The sequence below is a fragment of the Hypanus sabinus genome, chromosome 13 (genome assembly GCF_030144855.1).
Source record: "Hypanus sabinus isolate sHypSab1 chromosome 13, sHypSab1.hap1, whole genome shotgun sequence".
Taxonomy (NCBI): Eukaryota; Metazoa; Chordata; class Chondrichthyes; order Myliobatiformes; family Dasyatidae; genus Hypanus; species Hypanus sabinus.
The window spans coordinates 35,775,682-35,801,721 of record NC_082718.1 but is presented as its reverse complement, the minus strand read 5'-3'; the positions used below and the strand labels follow the sequence as shown (position 1 = coordinate 35,801,721).

General features: G+C 45.7%; 2 protein-coding genes across 2 annotated transcripts in view; one reads left to right on the top strand and one right to left on the bottom strand.

Moving 5' to 3' along the window:
• Positions 1 to 18,534, bottom strand: part of alg12 (ALG12 alpha-1,6-mannosyltransferase) — a 45,888-nt gene extending 27,354 nt beyond the window's left edge. The window contains exons 1-2 of the mRNA XM_059987451.1: positions 18,155 to 18,534; positions 16,414 to 16,546 (exon numbers count right to left, since the gene is read on the bottom strand). Coding sequence (XP_059843434.1) covers positions 16,414 to 16,546; positions 18,155 to 18,310 — 289 coding nt within the window. The 5' untranslated portion in view covers positions 18,311 to 18,534. The remainder of the gene's footprint in view (positions 1 to 16,413; positions 16,547 to 18,154) is intronic.
• Positions 18,535 to 18,572: 38 nt separating this feature from the next.
• The window catches only part of creld2 (cysteine-rich with EGF-like domains 2), a 38,837-nt gene continuing 31,369 nt past the window's right edge, over positions 18,573 to 26,040 (top strand). The window contains exons 1-3 of the mRNA XM_059987452.1: positions 18,573 to 18,634; positions 18,978 to 19,656; positions 21,714 to 21,796. Of these exons, the coding sequence (XP_059843435.1) occupies positions 19,528 to 19,656; positions 21,714 to 21,796 (212 nt within the window). The 5' untranslated portion in view covers positions 18,573 to 18,634; positions 18,978 to 19,527. The remainder of the gene's footprint in view (positions 18,635 to 18,977; positions 19,657 to 21,713; positions 21,797 to 26,040) is intronic.

The window sequence follows — 26,040 nt, the reverse complement described above, 5'->3', positions numbered from 1 at the left end:
ACGTGGGTATAATAATCATTATCAATTAAGCAATAGCTCTATCGTCTGTCTAGGGCAGGGGTCAGCAACCTTTACCACTGAAAGAGCCACTTGGACCCGTTTCCCACAGAAAAGAAAACACTGGGAGCCGCAAAACCCGTTTGACATTTAAAATGAAATAACACTGCATACAACGTTTTGTTTTGCCTTTATGCTATGTATAAACAAACTATAATGTGTTGCATTTATGAAATTGATGAACTCCTGCAGAGAAAATGAAATTACATTTCTGCATGCAACAAAAACATTTTGAGCTCCGAAAAAAAAGACGTTGGGTTGAAGGTTACTTTTAAGTAAAATACTCAATGTCTATTTGAGTCCTCCTTGTATTTATGAAAAACGCTGAACTTAAATTTGCCGCCAGCAGCAAAAATAACGTCAGCCAGCTGTCAACCTGAAAAATAAAAGGACTATTTCACTGAACAATGAAAACATATGAATATACGTAAAATAATAAGCAATTAAAATATTTATCATACTTGTTCAGGTTGACTCACACCTGACAATGCAGTCGTATTCAGTAGGGATGGATCGATGCTTAGGGGAGTGACCGGGAAGGATAATGTGTTTTTTTCCTCTCTGAACTCACAGAAGCGTTTCCCAAACGATGTTTGCATTGCGATGATTGCAGAATGTAAATACTCCAAATTTATCATGTCGTGACCTTGTTTGAACTCTCTCAAATTGGGGAAATGAGACAATGTGCCTTTCTGTAAATCTCTGGCAAGCAACGTCAACTTGCGCTCGAATGCCAAAACATCCTCCAACATGTGCAGGGCTGTACGTCCTTACCCCGTTGAAGAGCTGTGTTCAGCGTGTTCAGGTGCGCTGTCATGTCTACCATGAAGTGTAGCTTTTCCAGCCACTCTGGCTGTTCCAGCTCAGGAAAGGTGAGCCCTTTGCTGCCCAGGAAAGTTTTCACTTCTTCCAGACATGCGACAAAGTGTTTCAGCACCTCCCCTCTGGACAGCCAGCGATAGAAACACGTTGTAGCGGTGTGCTACACGCAGTCAGTAAACTGCAGTCAAAGATAGCTTTATTCGAACTAAACAGCCTTGCTTTTAAGCCTCCCTCAACCCACCCCCCATGGGCGCGGATGCTGCAAAAGACACGTACTCACAAACCCCCGTAGGCTATCTCCCTTAGCCTGAACGCTGGCTGATTGTGAGCCGGTTCGGATGTGTCAGGAAATGGGTCGCCACAACGTCTTATTTAGATTGTACAAGATCACCATAATTTTCAAATTTAGATTTACATTTCAAAAACTAACAAACTAACATAAAATACATTTTAATTAAATACTGACCATGTAGCGGTGTGCTACACGCAGCGCTAAAATTACGACACGGAGTCGGTAACTGCAGTCGAAGGAAAAAACTTTATTCGAAATCTTCAGCCTCACTTTTAAGCCTCCCTCAACCTGCCCCCCATGGCGCAGAGGCTCCAAAGCTCTGTGCTCGCAAACCCCCGTAGGCTATCTAATTGTGAGTCGGTTCGGATGTGCCAGGAAAAGGGTCGCCACAACCAATTATTTCCCAAAGCAACAGGGAGCCGCAGCACAGACGTAAAAGAGCCACATGTGGCTCCGGAGCCGCGGGTTGCCGACCCCCGGTCTAGGGGATATTGTATTGTCCGATGGAAAGATAAAAGTCACTGTCCTTTCAAGCTGCAGCTCTTTGGGTTTAATAGAGACAGTTTGAAACTTGCCCGGGTCGTTTATGAGTCGTTGAGTCGGGGGAGTTGGTTCCCCGTTGTTAGTTCCAAGTTGTTTTCCATGGTACCAGCCACCAGCCCCCAGGCAAGGGAACCGAACGCACGTGGCTTCCTTCAAATGGCTTCCCGCTATTACGGGATCGCTAGCATTTCTTCTGGTGCGCCTGAAGGGGGTGTTCCCCCCAGTCCCTCTTTTATACTTCCTCAGGGGGTCTCAGGTGTCAATCAGGTTGGGATGATGCAATCCCTCTCTCAACCAGCCCACTTTCCCCGAGGGCTTGCACATAGCATAGTCCCCAATCCACAAATGTTGTCTCCAGGAGACAATGGCCATGTATCTCTCTCTCATTTTCTGGGTCCTCTGACCCAACCCAATAATGCTCTTGCGATTGTCGCAAAGGAGGGGGCTACCCCGCACCCTTTGGCCCCTCAGAGCTGGGGTTTCATTCATAACACTATGCATGTATCCAATTTAGTAGAAGAATGAAATCTTAAGAATGTAGAAGACAATGGTATGTTAATGAGAGGTGGCTAAAAGATGTAGATTAGAACATGATTAAGTCAATGGGTAGAAACAATAGTGGTAGATGTACGTGTGATAAGCAACTATAGACTGATTGGATATGCTAATACAACTAAACCAGGAGATTGCTATAAAAAATGCTATGTACAAGGATCAGTGGGCAATCAGCGACTAGCTCAATGACTGACTCAGCTTTGATTTGCAAATTAAAGTTTAATACTTCTTGAATAATCTTCTGTGTCTCCTGGTCGTTTGTGGGGCATGAGATACCACGACAAAATTGGCGACCGTGACAGGACCGGAAAGAGACCCGTGGAAAGGAAATGACAAATTGGGGACGCTTCCCAGTCCTCTAGGGATCCACACAAGGCTAACAGAATTAAGGGTGCACCCAAACAAAAAGTAAGCGCTTTTTCCGACAATTTGGACTAAGAATTCTGTTGGTTTTGGGGAGGTCTTGGGAGTCTCAGAAGTGTGGAACCACTGCCGAAGGGTCTCTCCGGTCCAAAGAATCTGGCAGAATTGGGGGTTAATAGGAGACTCAGAGGATTGATCAAGAACACTGCAGTGAGGGTAAGTACAAATAAGCTAATAAGAAGTTAAGTGAAGAAAAATTCCATGTGGTGTTGGTAAGTCCCTGAGGATACCGCTTCGTATGAAACAAAGGTCTGAACGGGCAGGGAAAGGGAAAATAGAGAAAATCCTTGAGAATACTGCCTTAAGAGATAAGGGTCTGAATAGACGAGGTGCAAAGAGAAAATCCCCGTGGATACCGCTTCGTATGAAACGAAGGTCTGAACGGGCAGGGAAAGGGAAAATAGAGAAAATCCCTCTGGATACTGCTTCGTATAAAACTAAGGTCTGAACGGGCAGGGAAAGGAAAAATAGAGAAAATCCTCATGGATACGGCCTTAAGAGATAAGGGTCTGAATAGATGAGGTGCAAAGAGAAAAGTTCTGTGGATACCACTCTGAATAGAGGTCTGTACGGGCAGAACAGAATAGGAAACAAGGACAGTCCAATATATAGTTTAAAGCGCTGGTAGATAGACAATAGACTAGGCATAGAATTAGAGTAAATAATATTATCCAGTAAACGAACTGTGAATCTTTGAAATACCTTAAAAAGAGAGAACAACATGACAGGTAAAGGAACGGCAGTAGAGATTCTGAGCAAAAAATCCCGGTAAATAAATATGAGATCACAAAAACTTCAGAGAAATGGGAAAAGAGAACCAAAAACCTGGTCACAAAAAGGCCAAGAGAAGGAACGTTTGATGTAAGCTTGTGTGAAGAAATGGAGGCACTAATTAAAAATTACACACCAAAAGATAAATCTAAGAAAAGAGGGCAAAAAAGAGAACGAGAAATGGAAATGCTAAAACTCTTCAGAACGGAGGGAGAAAGGCTGAGGAGGACAGGTAGAATATTGATTACAATATTACAATACTAAGGTGCTGGAAAAACAGCCTGTTAAGAGAGAAAGGAAGGTACGGTGAGAAGCTAGCTTCAGCTCTGTACCCGGACGTGAAAGAAACAGTAAAGCCTCCTCCCTATAATGAGGAAGGAACCCCTACGCAGTGCCCCCTACTGACGGGAACAGTAAACATGCAGGGAGAAGTACAAGTTTGGGATAACGAGGAGGAAAAAAGACAATACGAGAAGGAAAAAGCGACAATATGGAAGGAGATACAGGCAGAAAGGATAAAGGTGGAACAGGCAAAGAGAGAAATGAAAGAAGAGATTGAATGGATGAAATACTTGAGAGAGGAAAAGGAGTATGAGGAGTATCGGTTATACCAGGGGTCGGCAACCCGCTGCGGCTCCCCGTGGTTTGTTAGTTTTTGAAATGTAATTCGAAATTTGAAGATTATGGTGATCTTGTACAATCTAAATAAAACGTTGTGGAGACCCCATTTCCTGGCACATCCGAACCGGCTCACAATTAGCCAGCGTTCTGGCTAAGGGAGATAGCCTACGGGGGTTTGTGAGTATGTTTCTTTTGGAGCATCCGCGCCCACGGGGACGGGTTGAGGGAGGCTTTAAAGCAAGGCTGTTTAGTTCGAATAAAGTTATCTTTGACTGCAGTCTCGTTATTTTAGCGCTGCATGTAGCACACCGCTACAACGCGTTTTTTTATCGCTATTAATATACATCACCACTCCAATGCCTGACACCCGCCAGTGCGCGCTTTCTTTTAATTCTTCGATCCAAGGTAGGCTAACTATGGAGTAACCTTCAGCCCAACGTCTTTTTCTCGGAGTTCAAAATGTTTTTGTTGCATGCAGAAATGTAATTTCGTTTTCTCTGCAGGAGTTAATCAATTTCATAAATGCAACACATTATAGTTTGTTTATACATAGCATAAAGGCAAAAAAAACCGTTGTATGCAGTGTTATTTCATTTTAAATGTCAAACGGGTTTTGTGGCTCCCAGTGTTTTCTTTTCTGTGGGAAATGGGTCCATATTGGCTCTTTCAGTGGTAAACGTTGCCGACCCCTGGGTTATACCGTAGAAATAAACAGGCTAGAAAAGAAAGTGGCTCCTCAGGGCAGGAAGAGATGAGGCATTCAAGAAGAAGTGGAAAAAAGATAGGAGATGAGAGTCTTGGAGAAACACAAGAGAGAAGGGAATCGAGCACGAGTGAGGATCATGAGGAGTCCCTGCCACAAGTGTACAGACACGGACAGGAAGAAAGAGAAGGTGATTCATTGGAGGAGCAAGAGTTAAGTGGAGAGAGAGAGGATGCGAGAATTTGTGGGGAAGAGGTAGGAGGCAGAAGCCTAGAAGAGCAGAAGGAGGCGGTAGGGAAGTGACTTGCGGAAGTAGAGAGAGAGAGAGAGAGAGAGCGCTAGCTAAGTTACTGAGAGGGAATTGCCAGAGGAGATGTGAATAGTACTCCAGGGGCCAACCAAGTATTGAATGAGGACAGAAAGGAAGGACTCCACAGGGAGACTGAGGGAAGAAGAGGACCCCGGAGAAATTTGTGTGGGAGGCAGTAAAGACATACCTTGAGACAGATGGGGAGTCAGGCGAGGAGGAGAGCCAGGGCAGGTGGGAAGAAGGAGGAAGAATGATGCCGTTGTTAGTTAAAGGATCAGGACAAGTGCAGTATATCCCTTGGGGATCCCAGGACCTAGAAGGGCTGAAAAACACTGCCCAATCTACATGAAGGAGAAGGGAAATGGATTAGAGCCTTTGAAGAAGAAACAGCGGGATGATTATTGGCTTTGGGATATTTGAAGGCACTGTTGATAAGGTTGATGGGAACCTCCAAATTTAACGAACTAATGGAAATGGCTGGCATAGTAAACTCGAACGACCCAAGAACTGATGGAGACGGGTTTGACAGAGTGAGGCAGAGGGTATGGCAGTCCCTCAGGAAGCTTTATCCACCCAAAGTGGACCCCAAAGCCTTAAAGGGGGAATCCACTGGGAGACACTGAAAACCCAGCAGCCTACGTAGAAAACCAGTTGAAAAGGTGGAGACTGGAGACTGAGCAAGAGGTGGAAAATAGCTTATTTATCACCACACTGTGCATTTTGGATGCAATGCCTCCACAAGTAAAATCCAAACTGGAGGAAGTGGTTGGGCAGACGTCAATGACCCCACAAGAATTTAGAGACCATGTAGTCCATGCAGTTGAGAAATACCGGAAAGACAAACAAAGGTTGGCTGAGCAGCAGGAAGAGGACCAAAGAAAGTTGATACAAATGCAGCTCAAAGAACTCAAAAAGAAGGAAAAACATGTAACCCCCTGGGTCGCCTCAGGCTCGCTCAGCTCATTCTCGTCTAGGGGGAGCAGCCTTCGGGCCCGCCAAACTGGGTAATCAGCTGGTGTGGATGCAGTGTGATGTCCCCGCCTCGCCCAAAAACAGACAGTACACCATATGCGATTAAATGAGTACAATTTATAAAGGTTACTATAACTAAGTGATTAATAACGATACAGCATATATGAAGAGAAAATTAAAGAAAAGGCACCAAACTTATCAAAGTCCAAACCACTTCGTGCACAGCCGTTGGAGCTCAATTTCTGAAGTCTTCTGGCCACCATTCGATCCCCTCCGAACTCCTCGACTCGCAGCTCAGGACCCTCCGAACTCCTCGGACTCTCCAAACAGCTCAGGACTCTCCGAGTGGTCAACCAAGCACATCTAGCTTCATTCCCCCCCCCCCTCGGAGAATCTCCCGGCCTCGGACCCCCCTTTGGGGTCCGATCCTCGCCCAGCTCAGAGCATTGCGTCCTCTCTCTCGACCCCCTCGTGCCGATCTGCCCAAAAGCCCGTCAACAAAAGCTTACAGACTCAGAAGAAAGAACATTTGGTTTACAAAGGAATACCATTCTCGTTATCAGTAAATTAGCATTCCTGCTAGTTAACAAAAAGAAGAAACCCTCTTTACACTCTCCCTCCACCAAATAAAAGTCATGTCCTCATGACTACTAAATAACTCGCCACCTTTCCTGCCAACACACCGTAACCCAAGCACAAACAGTGACATCTTCTCCCCACACAGTAACCATCACGCCCTGTTTTTCAGGCACTACTTGGGCCAACTATCTGGGAGTTCCCTAACCCTTCTGAGACCTCCGTACCCCCTCACCTAAACACAACTGGGGATACCTTGGGCCCACTACCAACTCCTCTCTCAACCTCTCACTCATGTCCCACACTGCACACAGCTAACCCTCCCCGCTACACCTGACTCAATGGGAGAAGGGCCAAAGGTCTCTTCCTCAATCGAGGGAAAGTCAGCAAAAGGCAGCATGTACCACATATCCAGCACATCATCCATCGAATCTGTATTCTTCCTCATTCCTGTGATCGGTAGTTGCTGTTTGATCTTCTCCAAACGGAAACACATGGCCTGCACTGCTCCGGCAGTCTCTTCAGACTCATGTTCAGTATTCACTGCACTTCTCTCCAGCTTTTTCTTCCTCATGACTTCTTCCAGATCAACTTTCAGGTTTTGCACTTCATTTGAACTGTCGATGGTCATCTTCAGGTTCCCTTCAAGCTTCCGCTTCTCTCTTCTGAGATTCATCTGTAATTTCTTCACCTCCGCAAACTCCCCTCTCCGGGTTCTCAGTTTGCTATTACCCTCAGTCAGACAACTTTCTTCATTCTCTCCAACTTGTAAGTCTTCCGAATGGTTCCAGATCACTTTCTCCAGTCTCTCCGTCTTCATTTCAAACTTGATTCCGTAGAGACAGTCTCTCATGAGCTGCGACCTTCGCCAGCCCTGGCACGTGTCCCGAAAACACTTTAACTCGGTAGTTCTCAGCTGCTCCTGCAACAACCTCACTTCATATTCTCCTGAGGCAAATCCAAATACCAATAGATCATCCACATACACCAAAACTCCAAACGCCTCCACATCCCCTATGGTCTTCCACCTGCCCCACAGGAAGGTTGCAAGGGCTCCAGATATGCCCTGTGGCATCTTTTCGGACCCGAAGACTTCTAGGGAATTTATAACGGCCGTCTTCTCCTTGTTGGCCCCACTCATCGGGATCTGGCAACATCCACTCCTCAGATCCAGCACCTTAAACCACTTCACACCACTCAGACAGGCCATCGCCTCTCTGGCCTTCAGGGTCACTGACAGTGCGCCTCTTCAACGCAATATAATCCATACACACGCTGCCTACATCTTTCACGGCTGTAGGGGCCGGTCGCCGCAACCTCTCTCTCTCCGAGGTGTCTTCAGCAGTCAACTCCCCTCCCTTGTGGTATTTCGCAGCGTCCACGAAGAGGGTCTCACCATCAGATACTTCCCCCAGGCTGTACCACCACTGGCTCTTGTTTGAATTCGTTATCAGCCCAATGCTGCTACACACGTCCGCACAAGCAGCTCGAAACCCTGGGTGCATCGACAATGCCTCCAAACAGCGCTCACCCGCCTCCTCTGGGCAGGCTCCCAAGCGCACCAGCAGGATTTTGGTTCTCTCTAGAACAGAAACGCTGCCCATCTCAACAGGGTCCGGACACATCAGCATTAACGATTCATGAACCTCAGTCTCCTCCACATTTGCCTCTAAGAACTCCATTTTCACTGACCAACAACCGTTGTCTGGATAATCACCGGCACTGGTACCCCGAATCTCCAGTGTCCTCAATGTCGCCAAGGGTAAATGCTTCCAATAACGGTTATAAAACAAACTGTACAGCAACTTCACCGGCGCCCCGGTGCCGAGGATGGCTTTAACTTGACTTCCATCCATCCGTAACAACACCTGTGCGCATGGCCCCTCTAAGCCTTCAGGAATAGGGTCTGCTCCTTTCGGGAGTTCCTTGGTACATTGCTGGGAACGTGCTCCCCCAGAGACCCCAAGCCGTTCCCCCACTGGGCCTCCTCTAAGTTTCCCGACACCTCTCGAATCAACGGAACAACTGATCCCCTTGACAGATCCGCTTGGCACCACAAGCAATTTATCTGCCCCCCTAGGCAAAAAGGGATACCCTAAAAACTTTCCACCAATCTCCTGCCACGGATATGATAAGCCCCCCAGCTGCGGCATTTGACTTCCAGTCGAACCACACGCATTATCCCACACTTTCCCAGAACTGGCAGCGGTCACTTCGAGGTAATTGCGCCTGACAGTTCTAACAAAGTCACCAGCCCGCCTACTCAAACTTTCAACCCGTCCCTGTCGCTTTTCCTCAGCCAAGCACTGCCACTCACCCAACAACTGAGGGGTCCGCTCCGCCCACGCCTCCGCCCCTTTAGGGCTGGACATTATTCCAATAACTGGGCGGAGCTCACCACTGCTGAAACATCCCAACCTGTCACTCCTCAATCTCCAAACAGTACGGACAACCCATGGTCCCACCACCATTTCGTCAGCCAACAGCAACCACCCCACCCAACACACACACCGCGATAACCAGCAATCGCACACCCACAAAGGCACACCAGCTCTCCGCCGCAGACACAATTTAAAGAGGGTGATCACACAGCTTCCACAGAAATCAACCCCGGACGAGCACCCCACAATGTAACCCCCTGTGTCGCCTCAGGCTCGCTCAGCTCATTCTCGTCTGGGGGAGCAGCCTTCGGGCCCGCCAAACTGGGTAATCAGCTGGTGTGGATGCTGTGTGATGTCCCCGCCTTGCCCAAAAACAGACAGTACACCATATGCGATTAAATGAGTACAATTTATAAAGGTTACTATAACTAAGTGATTAATAACGATACAGTATATATGAAGAGAAAATTAAAGAAAAGGCGCCAAACTTATCAAAGTCCAAACCACTTCGTGCACAGCCGTTGGAGCTCAATTTCTGAAGTCTTCTGGCCACCATTCGATCCCCTCCGAACTCCTCGACTCGCAGCTCAGGACCCTCCGAACTCCTCGGACTCTCCAAACAGCTCAGGACTCTCCGAGTGGTCAACCAAGCACATCTAGCTTCATTCCCCCCCCTCCTCGGAGAATCTCCCGGCCTCGGACCCCCCTTTGGGGTCCGATCCTCGCCCAGCTTAGAGCATTGCGTCCTCTCTCTCGACCCCCTCGTGCCGATCTGCCCAAAAGCCCGTCAACAAAAGCTTACAGACTCAGAAGAAAGAACATTAATCCCCATTTGGTTTACAAAGGAATACCATTCTCGTTATCAGTAAATTAGCATTCCTGCTAGTTAACAAAAAGAAGAAACCCTCTTTACAAACAGAAAAGCAAAAAGATGCTGCCAGCAACCACTGGCCCGAGTACAGCCATTGAACTGGATGAAGCACTGCTTAATGGAGGAACCGATCATACTGTAAGACAAGGGCCGGAAAACCCCATGCCAATAATCAACGTCTTTGGAGCAGCATTCCCACAAATGCCCTATCAGGAACAGACTAACTTCAAACAGCCCAGAAAGGACTGGAAGTCCCAAGGAGGGGGACAGAGGAGCTATGGGCAAAGGGGACCAGTGAGGAAACAGAGGGAAAGACAGGTAGAGGGTTGTGCTGGGGATGTAATCAGCCAGGTCACATGAGAAGAGATTGTCCATTTACACCATGGCCTGTCACACACTTGCAGGAACCGATGATAAAGGAACTAAAGTTTAGCCAAGGACCAGCCCCCACAGGCCCAAGCAGACCTGTGAACCCTTATGCAAGGTATTAGGGGTGCCCCGAGAACTCGAATGAGAAGGGACATTACCCAATGATAACAAGGGAGGCAGATGAGGAACCCATTGTTCAGGTTATGTTAGAAGGGCAACTGACACCAATGATGATAGACACTGGAGCCAGGTACACTTGTGTACAGCCATGTCAGTGAAGTTTATTAAGACGGTAGGGTTCTCGGGGAAAACACAGTTGACACAGTACACGACTCCAGTGCAGTACAGGATGGGAAATAAAGGAATTGTTTTGCCGGTGCTAGTATTTAAAGGAGCTCCGATTAATTTGTTAGGCAAAGATGCCTTATTGAAACTGGAATTAAAATTAGAATGCACCAGAAATGGGCTGAGTGTGGAAAGAGCAGGGGCTCAATTGATAGTGCGAGAAGACAAGAAGGCTAATGTCTTTTGGATAGGAGACATCGCAGATCAGATTCAGGAAACCTGGGAAAAATGGAAAACGGGTTTGCAGGCTATATTACCCAGGCTGTAATGTCCAAATCTGAGCTACATTGTACAGTGATTTTTGACGAGACTCAGAACAGGGAGTTAGAGGAGAGATGGCACCTGGAGGCATGTACCCAACAGTCGCTGGAACAGGAGGCTGTGATAATTAGAAAGCAAGGGGCAGCTGTACAAGTTAAGTGGAACACCTTTTTAGAAAAATGGTACAGGATACCGGAGGCTGTGCCCCACGTAACATTGTTAGTAAACAAGGGATATCAGCCTAAAGACTTAGGACCCTTAGTTAAGACTGCTGAAACCGTAACAGTGTGGAGGAAAATCATGCCAAAGGTGTGGATATCAGAAGGCAACAATTGCATTAAAATAATGGTAAGTGTAGATATGGTAGGGACTGTGAGAGAGGTCGAAATAACTCCCCAACCACACATGCCATTGCTGGGAAAGGAAAGAGGCCAGCAGAAAGATAGAAGGTTAGATGAGTTGCCATCTATTCTGTGGTCACAGCCTGACACGGACGTAGGGAAAATAAAAACAGCTAGTCCGGTGGAAATAAGGCTGAAAAAAGGAACAATTCCACCCAGGAGACCACAATACCCTCTAAGACCAGAAGCAGAAGAGGGAATAGCTTTGACAGTGCAGGGTTTGCATGAAATAGGAGTGCTTAAAAGAACAGTCCATGCAATACCCCGTTGCTGCTGGTCTTAAAAGCAGATAAATCTAAGTGGAGATTGTTGCATGATTTGCGAGCGGTAAATGATGTGGTAGAGGACTGGCCAGCGGTAGTCCCCAACCCACATATGCTTTTGACTAATGTTCCGCCAGAAGCAAGTTACTTTTCAGTGATTGATTTGTGTTCAGCTTTCTTCAGCATTCCTCCAGCCGACCAGTGTCAGTATCTGTTTGCATTTACTTACAGAGGTGCTCAGTATACCTATACCAGAATGCCGCAAGGGTTTAAACATTCACCACATGTTTTTAATCAGGTGTTGAAGGCAGACCTAGAGGGCATACCATTGGAAAGTACATTGTTACAGTATGTGGATGACCTGTTGATTTGCTCCCACAGTAAGGAACAGTGTGAGCAGGACACCATAATTCTGTTAGAGAAGCTGGCACACGGAGGACATAAAGTATCCAAAAAGAAACTGCAATTTTGCACGCAGCAAGTGGAATACTTAGGCAGGGTAAAATCCAAGGGAGTGAATAGCACCAGATCAGATTGAGGCAATAACTAAGGCCCCAAAACCCCAGACTGTAGGGCAGATGATGACGTTTTTGGGAATGGCAGGGTACAGCTCAGATTGGATAGGAGAATATGCTGAGATTGTGGCACCTTTGAGAAAGATAATGGAAGAAGCAGGACATACAAATTTGAAGAACAGCTTACAGTGGAATGGAGAGGCTGAGATAGCTTTCAATACTATTAAGCAGGAATTGCAGTCAGCACCAGCATTAGCTTTGCCTGACTACGAGAAGGTTTTTCATTTGTATGTATCTAACTGACAGGAGGGTTATGTCACAGCGGTTCTAACACAAGAGACAGGCACAGGAAAAGCAAAGCAGCCGATAGCATACTACAGTACGAGACTAGATGAGGTGGCTCAGGGGTATCCACCCTGTTATCAGGGTGGCGCTGTACTATGCATATGAAAAGGCATCATCTGTAACCCTGGGCTATCCTGTGACTCTGTACACACACCACAAAGTAGCAGAATTGCTGGAAAGAGGGAAATTTGTGCTGAGGCCAGCCAGGATAGCAGCGTATCAGATGCTATTGACATTTCCAGATATAACGATACAGAGATGCACTACCAGTAATATAGCCGATTATGTCCCTTTGGGCTATGAAGGAGAACCCCATGATTGTGTAGGGAAGACGATGGCATTTGCCAAATTGAGAGCAGATTTACGGTCAGAACCACTAGAGGATGCAGTTAAAAAGGTTCTGTTCGGAGATGGCTCTTGTTATAGGGACTATGATGGAAATCATGCAGGGTTCTCAGTAGTGCAGCAGGATCAGTCGAGCTATAAGATTATTAGGATGGAGTCCTGTCCCCAACCGTGTTCCGCCCAACTAGTGGAAATCAAAGCCCTGACAGCTGCGTGTGAAATGATGGAAGGTGAGAAAGTAGACATCTATACTGATTCGGCATATGCTCATGGAGTATGCCATTTGTTCAGAGCAGTGTGGAAACAGAGAGGTTTTAAAAAAAGTAGTGAAGATTCCATACAACATTGTCAGCGAATTCTAGACTTAATAAAAGCCATGCTGAAACCTAAAGCATTGTCTATAGTAAAATGTCAAGCACATAAAAAGGGAAATGATGTAATAACAAAGGGAAATCAAGCTGCGGACGAGGCAGCCAGAAAAACGTCTGGATGTACATCAGCTGTCATTGCCCCCCAGGTAAGCCTAGCTCCGGAACCTGTGGTAGAGGACCTAATTAAAATACAAGGTAAGGCAACTTTGGCAGAACAGACAATGTGGAGACGAAGGAGGGCCAAGCAGAACCCGGAAGGCTTGTGGAGCATGGAAGACGGTTTGTTGGTAGCGCCCACCCCTCTACTGACGATTCTGATTTCAGAAGCGCATGGGATTGACCATTGTGCAAGAGGGGAAGTGATAAAGAAAATAAAGAAGGATGGTTTTTGGTCACCTTATTCACAGGCTTCAGTGGACTTTGTCTTGTCACAGTGTGAGGTACGCGCACAGAATGCAGGGTTCAGAGATCAGTTATTTGACTGGTTAGGAAGTAGACTCGGAGGATGGGGATCATGGCTGACTAAAATGGCAATAATTGTCAGTATTGTATTGTTGAGCTGTGCGCTTGTGCTGTGCTGTTTTCTTCCTTGTCTCAAGTCTCTTATAGTGCAGGCCGCAACCAAACAATTTCTGATGCTCGTGGCAATTACTGAAGCAAACTTAGTGGAGAAAGAAACACCGAAAATGTATCATTACAGCCTACAACACCTGCAGGATGAACAAGAGCAAATCGACAGTGTGGGAGTAGATTGTAAGGGCTTCTGAGTTTTTTCCCCTGTCTCAGGTACAAAGGGACAGGTTTTTGGCTCAGCAGCCCAGGGTAACAGGGAGAGAATACTTTGAGGTCTTGGCGCAGAAAATTATAGTTTAACCCGAGATTTGGGAATAAGTGCTTGAGTTTATTGGGGCTTTTGTGTGCGGACTCTTTGTCTTTCTCTGTGTCAAAGGGGGGATATATTGGAGTATAAAAGTTGCATCGTTTGCTGTGTAAACAAAACTATGTAGTCAGCTTTCAGTTTGCTATTTGCTATGCATGTATCCAATTTAGTAGGAGAATGAAATCTTAAGAATGTAGAAGACAATGGTGTGTTAACGAGAGGTAGCTAAGAGATGTAGATTAGAACATGATTAAGTCAATGGGTAGAAACAATGGTGGCGGATATACTTGTGATACGCAACTGTAGACCAATTGGATATGCTAATGCAACTAAACCAGGAGATTGCTATAAAAAATGCTATGTACAAGGATCAGTGGGCAATCAGTCACCAGCTCAATGATTAACTCAGCTTTGATTTGCAAATTAAAGTTTAATACTTCTTGAAGAGTCTTCTGCATCTCCTGGTCGTTTGTGGGGCACGAGAAACCACGGCACAACTCCTTCGGTAGAGATGGATCTCCACCCCCATCACCCAAAATTTATTTATCTAAAATTTATCTAGTCATCCTCCTCAAAATACTCAAATTAGTTAAATAGAATTACCCCCATGAAGCTATAGTTTTCCAATAGTACATTTAGTGGCATTATCACTTTAAGGCAAAGAAGCTGTATCAGTGAAAAATAGTTTTTTTAAAAAAAAAATCAGCTTAAAATATAAATTACATTGTTGTTTCTTCTGTATATAATTTGACTCCACAAAGTATAATTCCTGAAACTTGAATTCTAAAACAGTACTTCTGTGTTCTATTATATTAAATTGAAATATAAATACAATTTTGAAACTCTACATTTCTGTTGGGTTAGTAGATTTTTCCAAACAATTATGCTGTTTTTCCACAAGCAAAGACAGTTGATACAAAAATAATGCATACGATGCCATTTCTGCTAAACCAATATTGTGGTTAAATGACTTCCAAACAATGTTTAACATTGAAATACAGGAAGAAAATGCTATAAAATACTCAACCGGTCTGGAACCATCAATAGAAGCATAGAAAACCTAAAGCACAAAGTTGTGCCGAACACGTCCCTACCTTAGAAATTACTAGGCTTACCTAGAAGCCCTCTATTTTACTAAGCTCCATGTACCTATCTAAAAGCCTCTTAAAAGACCCTATCATATCTAACTCCACCACTGTTGCCGGCAGCCCGTTCCATGCACTCACCACTCTCTGAGTAAAAAACTTACCCTGACATCTCCTCTGTACCTACTCCCCAGCACCTTAAACCTGTGTCCTCTTGTGGCAACCATTTCAGCCCTGTGAGCCAATCCAAAAATGAATGAAATCATTTCTATTCTCAAATTGAATGGACGACCTCCTCGACAAGAAGGTTAACTACTGCAATGACTGATAAACTTTAACGATAAACTGAACTATATACTGTGTGTTTTAACTGAAACAGGCAAAATCCAAAGTTCCCAGTAAATGTTATTATCAAAGTACATATACATCACCATGAGATTAATTTTCCTGTGGGCATACTCAGCAAATCTATAGCATAGTAACATGATCAATGAAAGATCATAGAAACATAGAAAACCTACAGCAAAATACAGGTCCTTCAGCCCACAAAGCTGTGCCGAACATGTCCTTACCTGAGAAATTAGCTAGGATTACCCATAGCCCTCTATTTTTCTGAGCTCTATGTACCTGTCTGGGAGTTTCTTAAAAGACCCTATCATATTCACCTCCACCACAGTTGCCGACAGCCATTCCACGCACTCACCACTCTGCGTAAAAAACTTATCCCTGTCATCTTCTCTGTACCAAGCACAGTAAAACTATGCCCTCTTGTGCTAGCCATTTCAGCCCTGGGAAAAAAGCCTCTGACTATCCACAGGATCAATGCCTCATTCAGCCAGAGTGCTGAAGAAGCCAAACAGTGCAAATGCCAATATAAATAAATAGCAATAAATAACCAAATAAAGAATCCTTAAAGTAAGATTATTGTTTGTGGGAACTTCTCAATGGGTAGGCAAGTGAGTGTAGTTATCCCATTTTGTTCAAGAACCTGATGGTTGAAGGGTAGTAACAGTTCTTGAACCTGGCGGTGCAAGTCCTGAGGCTCTTGTACCTTCTACCAGACAGGTACCAATAAATTTAGCAGCCTGGTGACATGACAATCTGTCAGTCATATGGGAGTGATACTCCAAAAATTGTAAGGTAACTCCGATTTACACCAGATGACATGCTATCAGCTGTACCTGCGTAGGAGTGCTATACTTTATGCGGCATTTACATAAAAATAAATCTTTTCTTGAATATATTTTATGCAAATAATGACCGTGGGATTCTCCACCCCCATGCTTCTTAGTTTTGAAACCAAATAAGACTGCAACTTAATTTAGGCCAGTCATACCTAGAAGTTGTGAGTGAAACTTGCACACGTTGAGAACCGAGAGGACACAAGCAGCTGGTGCAGAGAGCAGTGAAATAAAAAGCGGTCCCACAAAAGTCCTTGGAACAACTCCGGGAAATTCGTGATGATCGTACTGTAATGCGAGGAGGAGGGGGAAATGACAGTCACATCTTGGTCAGCAATAATTTATTTAGTTATAGAGATACAACATAAGAGTAAACCCTGCCAACTTTACGAGCCATGACACCCAGCAATCCCCCATTTAACCCTAGCCAAAGTTCAAAGTAAATTTTATTTTCAAGGTACAGACCTGGGTGTCATTGTACACCAGTCATTGAAAGTAGGCATGCAGGTACAGTAGGCGGTAAAAAAGGCAAATGGTATGTTGGCATTCATAGCATGAGGATTCGCGTACAGGAGCAGGGAGGTTCTACTGCAGTTGTACAAGGCCTTGGTGAGACCACAGCTGGAGTACTGTGTGCAGTTCTGGTCCCCTAATCTGAGGGAAGACATTCTTACCATAGAGGGAGTACAAAGAAGGTTCACCAGGTTGATTCCTGGGATGGCAGGACTTTCTTATGAAGAAAGACTGGATCAATTAGGCTTATACTAGCTGGGATTTAGAAGATTGAGGAGGGATCTTATTGAAACGTATAAAATTCTAAAGGGATTGGACAGGCTAGATGCAGGAAAATTGTTTCCGTTGTTGGGGGAGTCCAGAACGAGGGGTCACAGTTTATGGATAAAGGGGAAGCCTTTTAGGAGCGAGATGAGGAAAAACTTATTCACACAGAAAGTGGTGAATCTGTGGAATTCTCTGCCACAGGAAACGGTTGAGGCCGGTTCATTGGCTATATTTAAGAGGGAGTTAGATATGGCCCTTGTGGCTAAAGGAGAGAAAGCAGGTACAGGGTTCTGAGTTGGATGATCAGCCACGATCATACTGAATGGCTGTGCAGGCTCAAAGGGCTTAATGGCCTACTCCTACACCTATGTTCTATGTTTCTACAGCTATGTCACCATATACTACCCTGAGATTAATTTTCCTTCAGGAATACTCAATAAATCTAAAGAATCATAACTATAACAGGATCAATGAAAGATCAGACAGAATGCAGAAGGCAATACTGTGCAAATGCGCATATAAATAGCGATAAACGATGAGAACATGGGATAATGAAATACAGAGAACTTCAGAAACAAACAGTTGGAGGAACTCAGCAGGCCAGGCAGCACCTATGGAAAAGAGTAAACAGTTAATGTTTCAGGCCCAAGTCCTCCATCCAGCCCTGATGAAGGGTCTCAGTTCTAAACGTGGACTATTTACTTTTTCCCATAGATGCTGTCTGGCCTGCTGAATTCCTCCAGCATGAGTGTGTTGCTTTGGATTTCCAGCATCTGCAGTTTTCTCCTCTTTTTAAAGAATCCTTAAAATTAGATCATTGGTTGTGGGAACATTTGCATAGATCGGCAAGTGAGTTTAGTTATCCCCCTTTTTTTGACCAATTAACCTATCAACCGGTAAGTCTTTGTACTATGGGAGGAAACCGCAGCAACCGGAAGAAACACGTAGTCACGGGGAGGGGGGGGGGTACGTACAAACTTCTTACAGACTGGGGGAATTGAACCCGGGTATCTGGTACAGATATAAATAGTCAATTCTAACTGAACGAAAACACGAAGTAACACAGTTGCAACCAGCGGAGTGGCCAAAAAATGGGTAGATCACCAAAACTGATACCTTGTCCAAGTGCAGGCGGTGGTACAGGAGGTCGTGCATGGCTTGCAGGTTGAAGCTTTCTTCCACTTTAGTAAAAGGACAGGTCAACAAGTGGATACAAGCCACAAGGACTAGGAGCAACAGTTCCCTTTGCATTAGTCGGCTCCTTTCAGCCATGGCAGTACTCGGGGCTAGTGAGACAAGCCCGCTGAAGCCTTGCCCTGCAATATTAAATACACATCTCACAACCTACTGCATGCACTCAGCGGGTTTAATGCAAAGCCACAGGATGCCCTGCAATTGTCATTGGAGCGGAATTCAGGAAGAGTCCATCGTAAAACAAAAAATGAGGAGAAGAACTCTACGGCACATGCCAACGAGCATCCGAGGCCGGCTTGATGACGGCCAACAACATCCAGTTCATAGGCGACTGCGCAGGATGTCACCGCCTACCAACAGCTGGAAGGGAGAGTGAGCCCGAGGTTTTATTCTTTCAACCCGGTACCATTACCTGGCATTTATTCTGCATCTGATAACGCATTGACGCGCACCTACGTAAATGTAGATTTGTGTATCTTTTGTTTTCCTGCATCAATGTGTCTGTACTTTGGGATGCTTATGCATATGAATGTGTGCATGGACTGATGTTTTTCTTGTGAGTGTATGTGATGTTGATTAGATGCAATTATGCAGAGCCGTATGTTCGTCTGTTAATGTGTAGTTGTTCCCTGTATTAAACTGGCTTTGTTCTGGTTACTCTGCTAATCCCTGTATTAAATCCTTGGATTTGTTTTCGGTATCAACACACTGCTGATGTTTGTCTCCACTTGTGTGCAATTTTCAGGTTGTTGCTATTAATGCATCACGACTTGATTCTTGTCTGCCCGCAACGATCACGATTATCACCCATTCAGTCCGCCGGGCTACACGTGGGTGAGCGACCGCTCTCGGCGTGTCGAACCCTGGTTGGCGGCTGCATTGACGGACCTCGAGCCGGACCAATTGGGTGTGGAGGATGGCCGGCAGGGAAGGCGGGGTCTGGAGAATATCCGGGATTGCGTGCTCTTCGGGCCGGTGGCACGGACTCAGCCGGAGGTCGGGTTAACCTGGGGTGTCCGGCACGGTTACCCGGCAACAGTGCAGAGAGCAGGGACGAGCTGATGCTAAGGGCCTGGACCCACTCCCAGCACGACATTTCTCAGTGAAGACTTGCAACTCCGGAACAGCCATAGGAAGCCAATGCAAACGAAGCCCTGGCTTAACGCTTTAAGCTAAAATTCTTCTTGAGTTCGCTCAATAATCAAATAGTGTCACTGAAATTTCTATTGACATTCTGCATACTTAACGAAATCGTCTTTTAAGCGGTTTTTTTTAAGAATTTAAATTTCCATTGTATGCATAAAATGGATTGCAAAAGTCTCCAGTTTGTATTTTTTGGATTGTTGGTGTTATCCGGTCTTTCATCAAGCCATGACAAGTTGGCGTGTTCTACTTGCAAGAAAATAGGTAACAATTTCTTAAAGGTGAGTACTGACCCAATTATTTCTTACGGTTTTGAATTTCACAGTAGTTGATCAGCATCTGGGAGGCTTTGTAGGGAACGTCTCCATCAGTAACTTAACCCACATTAAATACTGGAAATCTGTAGCCGTGTAAGCCTTGAACCTGTTAAACACGGGATAGGAGAATTCTACAGCATCAGAACAAAGAAAAATGTACTGGCTTCAGAAAAGGATTGAATGATTAGAACAGTTACAAGTATGTTGCTGGGTCTGGAGGACCTGAGTTGCAAGGAAAGACTGAATAGGTTAGGACTTTATTCCTTGGAATGTAAAATATTGAGGGGAGATTTGATAGAGGAATACAAAATTGAGTTGTATTGATAGGGTAAATGCAAGCAGGCTTTTTCCACTGAAGTTGGGTAGGACAACTAGAGGTCATGGGTTAAGGGTGAAAGGTGAGGTCTAATGGGAACATGAGGGGAAACTCCTTCACTTGGAGGGTGGTGAGAGTGTGGAATGAGCTGCCAGCACAAGTGGGACATGCAAGCTCGATTTCATTGATTAAGAGAAGTTTGGTTAGGTACATGGCTGATAGGGAATGGCAGGCTATGGTCCGGGTGCAGGTTGATGGGAGGAGGCAGTTTAAATCGCTTGGCATAGATTAGATGGGTCAAAAGCCCTGTTTCTGTGTTGTGCTTTTCTATGACTCTAATACATACATGCATGTATGAGTGCAGAACTTGGGCAGGGGTAGGACGTTGGGCGCAAGGAAAAAAATCAGTTTTTATAAAAAGTGGTGAGAATCTGAATCATCTGAAAATACCGTTGAGGCAGGAGTTTTTAAAACTTTCAATGAATGTTTTTGTGTGCAAGACACTTTTTCATTCAGTATGTCCCATGTCGTGTAAGGCACTTGAACTGAATGGATATTAGAAAAGGCCCAAGGTTTGCAGAGATGTTTATCCTAAGTTCTGAGCTTATCCTGATGTTAGATTTCACATTTTGGAGGCAACAGGTTATAAGCACCAAGATAATCTTTTGTATGTTTGGTTTATGAAGGATTCCCCAATATAATATTGTCTGATACATGCATGTAAATTAATCTTTGAAACTTTTTATATTAGAAATTCAAACGATATATTAAAATAAATATGTATCACCATATGCAACCCTGAGATTCATTTTCTTACAGGCATACTCAATAAATCCATAATAGAATCAATGAAAGACCGCACCAGCTTGGGTGTCCAACCAGTGTCCAAAAGACAACAAACTGTGCAAACACAAAAGAAAAGATAGTAATAAATATCGAGAACATGAGATGAAGAGACCTTGAAAGTGAGTCCATAGGCTGTGAGAATATCTCAATGATAAGGGCAAGTGAAGTTAGACGACCATTATATTTGGTTCAAGAGCTTGATGGTTCAGGAATAATAACTATTCCTAAGCCTATTAGGGCGAGTTCTGAGGTTCCTGTACCATCTCCTTGTTGGCAGCAGTGAGAAGAGAGCATGCTGTGGGTGGTGGGGGTCCCTGATGATGGATGCTGCTTTCCTGCGACAGTGCTTTGTGTAGGTGTGCTCAGTGGTGGGGAGGAATTTACCCATGATGGACTGGGCTGTATCCATTATTTGTTGGATATATTCTGTATGTTTCTATTTCCTATATACAAATATGGAGACAGGATGAACTTTTGACTACAAACTTTTCACAACCGTTGACCAGGTGCCCTTGTTTATGTTTACATTTTTAATGTCTTTGCAAAGGGTGAAAAACGTGTATAGTTTTTTTTCCCCTCACGTTCGGAGTTCTTTAGGAACATAAATCCTAGAAATCTGTGGGTATTGAACATACAGTACGTCAGATGTTTTTCAGTCTGGATTAGCTTTCAAAATTGTCTTGACTGAGAAATGTACTCGATCAACAATGTATGTGGTGAACTCCAAATCTGTAATTTTGCACTAATAATTCTTGGATTAAGTTTTTGTCCAATGTAGCAGGGTTAAATTTCTAGGGCTAAATCATTTGAAATTTTTCAGAATGGTTTTCAAAATTATTACATTTATAAAATTAAATAGGGTGTCGAAAATACATCCAGGAAGAATTTTGGTGGTGGAAATACAGACTGGGAAGAAAGATATTTGTCAAAATATGAAATCAGGTATGTATGCAGTTTGTAACGAATCCTTTACAAGGCAATATTTTTACACCTCACTTGGGACATTGTGTTGAGAGACAGGAAGGGAGCAGTTGATCTCACAAGCTTGTTCCATGTCTTGATGCCTGAAACACGAGGCAGATTCTACATATAGCACAACTTCCATCCTTCATATTCTCCCACTTTATTCCCTCTTCACTCTCCCTTTTGTCACCACCTTGATTTGTGATGCTATGAGGTTTGCTGACCAGTAAGAATTTGAGCTCAAATGAAGATCTTAAGCTTGATCCATATACATGGATAACAATGGGTACCTTCACTGAAGGGATGTTGTAGTGTAGCCACCTTCAAAGACTAGATCACTTCTCTGTTTATCTTCCATGCCATGGTTTGCTGCCAATACCCATTATTTGAGTGGTAGGGTCCCCCCTCCCTACCAAGGAGACACTTCCAGCTAACAGTAGTTTCAACTCAGTTCATTTATTTTTACTGATATGTTTGTTTAAAATTCTTAAAACACACTTTAAAATTCACATGTTTTTCTGTCTCATAGAAGACTTCCAAATTACAATCAAATTTCTAAACACACGTACTTTTAAAATACAGATACAATTCCTGTGAGGTAAAAAGACATGCGAGCGAGTCATCTGTTGCAGAAATTGTAGGCAGAAGACTGGATTCTAATCGTTGTCATTCGTCTTGCCTTTCCTTGACCATTCCTAACAAACCTGACTGTTCTAACATTCATACTGATCTTTTTTTTGACACTTAAGTGACTTCACACAGATGTGATTTTTTTTATTTCCGGATTACTTTGCTCACAGACGGTATGGAAGCTTTTGGGGGGCAGACGCCCCAAATTAGTGCCATGAATGCTGACTCTTTGGTTGCACAAATCTTCCAACTGCTGATAGATCAGCTATTTGATGTTCATCAATGATAGTACCAATCTGATCATGTGAGTCTTGTATTATCCACAAAGTCACCTCTGTGATTGTCATCCTGTGCTGGCTGATCTCCTTCATTAGGACCACATTTGTATACAGTATGTAAAGCTTTGGCTGAGAATTTACGGTATGATAGCCAAGTACTACAATGATATATTAAGGTTTTACTGATAACACAAGAACCTATCTTGTTACAGTGCCTCATGTTTTTGCTTATCAAAGGTTCTCTGAAAGCTCACATGTACAGTGCCTCTTAGACTTAACTCAGATTATGCTCGTGACTTTATTAAACATATTTATTAATCAAACATAGACACCGCAGTTTATTTCTCCTGTACTTGCAGTAAGGAGCACAATGAAGGTTGCTGAAATGCTGGGTAAAAGCTCGAGGTTTTAAAGCTAGTGTGCTGATGCACTGTGGAAAAATTGAATGTATGGTTTCATTGCCGATGTCTCCTGGAGCAAGGGTGTCCACCTAGCCCTTTGTTATTGCAGAAATTTAGACTATGTTCAGGGTTTTTAGCTGAAAGATGAAGAAAGCTGTCACAGTAACAGATTGCACGTGCACAGTCAAAACTGAACTTTGGGTTGAGGAAGATGTTGGTTTCTCCTCACCCAGAGGCCGAATTCTGTACATCAGGGACGCTGATGGAATTCTGTCCTGGAGCTTGGAGATGCTGAAGAGAACTGAAGGGTCCGAAAACAAAATACTGTAGCGGTGTGCTACACGCAGCGCTGAAATAACGACACGGAGTCGGTAAACTGCAGTTAAAGAAGATTTTATTCGAACTTCGCGGCCTCGCTTTAAAGCCTCCCTGATCCCACCCTCCCCGGGTGCGGATGCTGTAGGAGGCACGTACTCACAGTCCCACGAAGGCTTTTCCCTTTGTTGGTGAAGCAGACCTGGCGCCCTTTTGGGACTGGCCTTTGTGCCGGCGTGCTGGCTATTTGTGAGCCGGTTTGAGTGCGCTAGGAAGTGGGTCGCCACATAACCCAGCCCCCCCCCCCAGAACCGGCGATACACCCCCCAATGTCCACAGTCTGGGCCGGACCCTGTTTGGGAGGTCGGTCTCTGCGCCGCGGTGCTGGAAACTCGACCAGTTTCGCCAAGTCCACATGGGCCACTTTGAGTCGGTCCACCGTGAAAACCTCCTCTCTCCCCCCCAACGTCCAGCACGAACGTGGACCCGTTGTTCCTGAGCACCGTAAACGGCCCCTCGTAGGGCCGTTGCAGCGGTGGCTGATGCCCGCCCCTTCGTACAAACACAAACTTACAGTTCTGCAGGTCTTTGGGTACGCAGGTCGGGTTCTGCCCATGCTGCAACGTGGGTAGGGGGGCCAGGTCACTGAGCCTCTCGCGTAGTCTGCCCAGGACTGCTGCGGGTTCTTCCTCTTGCCCCCTTGGGGCTGGTATGAACTCCCCGGGGACGACCAGGGTTGCGCCGTACACCAACTCGGCCAATGAGGCGTGCAGATCATCTTTGGGCGCCGTGTGGATGCCGAGTAGGACCCAGGGAAGCTCGTCCACTCATTTAGCTCCTGGCAGACAGGCCATGAGAGCCGACTTTAGGTGACGGTGGAAACGCTCCACTAGTCCTTTCGACTGTGGGTGGTAGGCAGTGGTGTGGTGCAGCTGTGTCCCCAAGAGGCTGGCCAAAGCTGACCGCAGGCTGGAGATGAACTGGGCACCTCTATTGGAGGTAATGTGGGCCGGTACACCAAAGCGAGATACCCAGGTGGCGAACAGTGCCTGGACGCAAGATTCAGAGGTGGTGTTGATGAGTGGGATTGCCTCTGGCCATCTTGTGAACCAGTCCACGTTAGTGAGGAGGTGCCGCGCTCTGCACGACACTGGCAGGGGGCCCACGATATCCACATGAATGTGGTCGAAACGCCGGTGGGTGGGGTGGAACTGCTGCGGCAGAGCTTTGGTGTGCCACTGCACCTTGGCAGTCTGGCAGTGCATGCACGTTTTGGCCCACTCACTGACCTGCTTGCGGAGTCCGTGCCAAACGAACCTGTTGGAGACCATCCGGACGGTTGTCCTGAAGGAGGGGTGCGCTAAGTTATGAATGGAGTCGAAAATGCGTCGCTGCCAAGGTGCCGGGACGACGGAATGGGACTGGCCGGTGGCAACGCCACAGAGTAGGGTCCTCTCACCTGGGCCTACGGGGAGGTCCTGGAGCTGCAAACCGGAGACTGCGGTTCTGTAACTTGGGATCTCCTCATCTGCTTGCTGTGCCTCTGCCAGTGCCACAAAGTCTACCCCTTGGGAAAGGGCATGAATGTTAGGGCGAGAGAGCGCGTCTGCCACGACATTGTCCTTACCCGAGACGTGCCGGACATCTGTCGTGTATTCAGAGATGTAGGACAGCTGGCGCTGCTGGTGGGACGACCAGGGATCGGACACCTTTGTGAACGTAAAGGTAAGCGGCTTCTGGTCTGTGAACGCAGTGAAGGGCCTACCTTCTACCTGAAATGCCGGATTGCCACGTATAGCGCCAACAGTTCCCGGTCGAAAGCACTGTATTTGAGCTCGGGTGGTCGCAGGTGTTTGCTGAAAAACGCCAGGGGTTGCCAGCGACCCTCGATGAGTTGCTTCAGAACCCCACCGTCTGCCGTGTTGGATGTGTCCACTGTGAGGGCGGTAGGGACGTCCATTCTGGGGTGCAATAGCATCACGGCGTATGCCAAGGCTTCTTTCGTTTTAATGAAAGTGGCGGCGGACTCCTTGTCCCAGGTAATGTCCTTGCCCTTACCCGACATCAGGGCGAACAGGGGGCACATGATTCGGGGAGCTGAAGGGAGGAAGCGGTGGTAGAAATTTACCATACCTACAAATTCCTGAAGGCTTTTGATTGTGGTGGGTCAGGGGAAGTGGCGGACTGTATCTACCTTAGCAGGCAGAGGGGTTGCCCCGTCTTCAGTAATCCTGTGGCCCAGGAAGTCGATGGTGTCGAGCCCGAACTGGCATTTGGCCGGGTTGATTGTTAGACCATACTCACTCAGTCGGGCGTAGAGTTGACGGAGGTGGGACAGATGCTGCTGACGACTGCTGCTGGCTATGAGGATGTTGTCCAAATAAATGAATGCGAAGTCCAGATCACGTCCCACTGCGTCCATTAACCGCTGGAACGTCTGTGCGGCATTCTTCAGACCGAACGGCATGCGGAGGAACTCGAAAAGGCCGAACGGGGTGATGAGTGGCCGTTTTGGGGACGTGGTCCGGATGCATCGGGATTTGATGGTATCCCCGGACGAGGTCTACCGTGCACCGTGCACCGTGCAGGTTTACTGCAA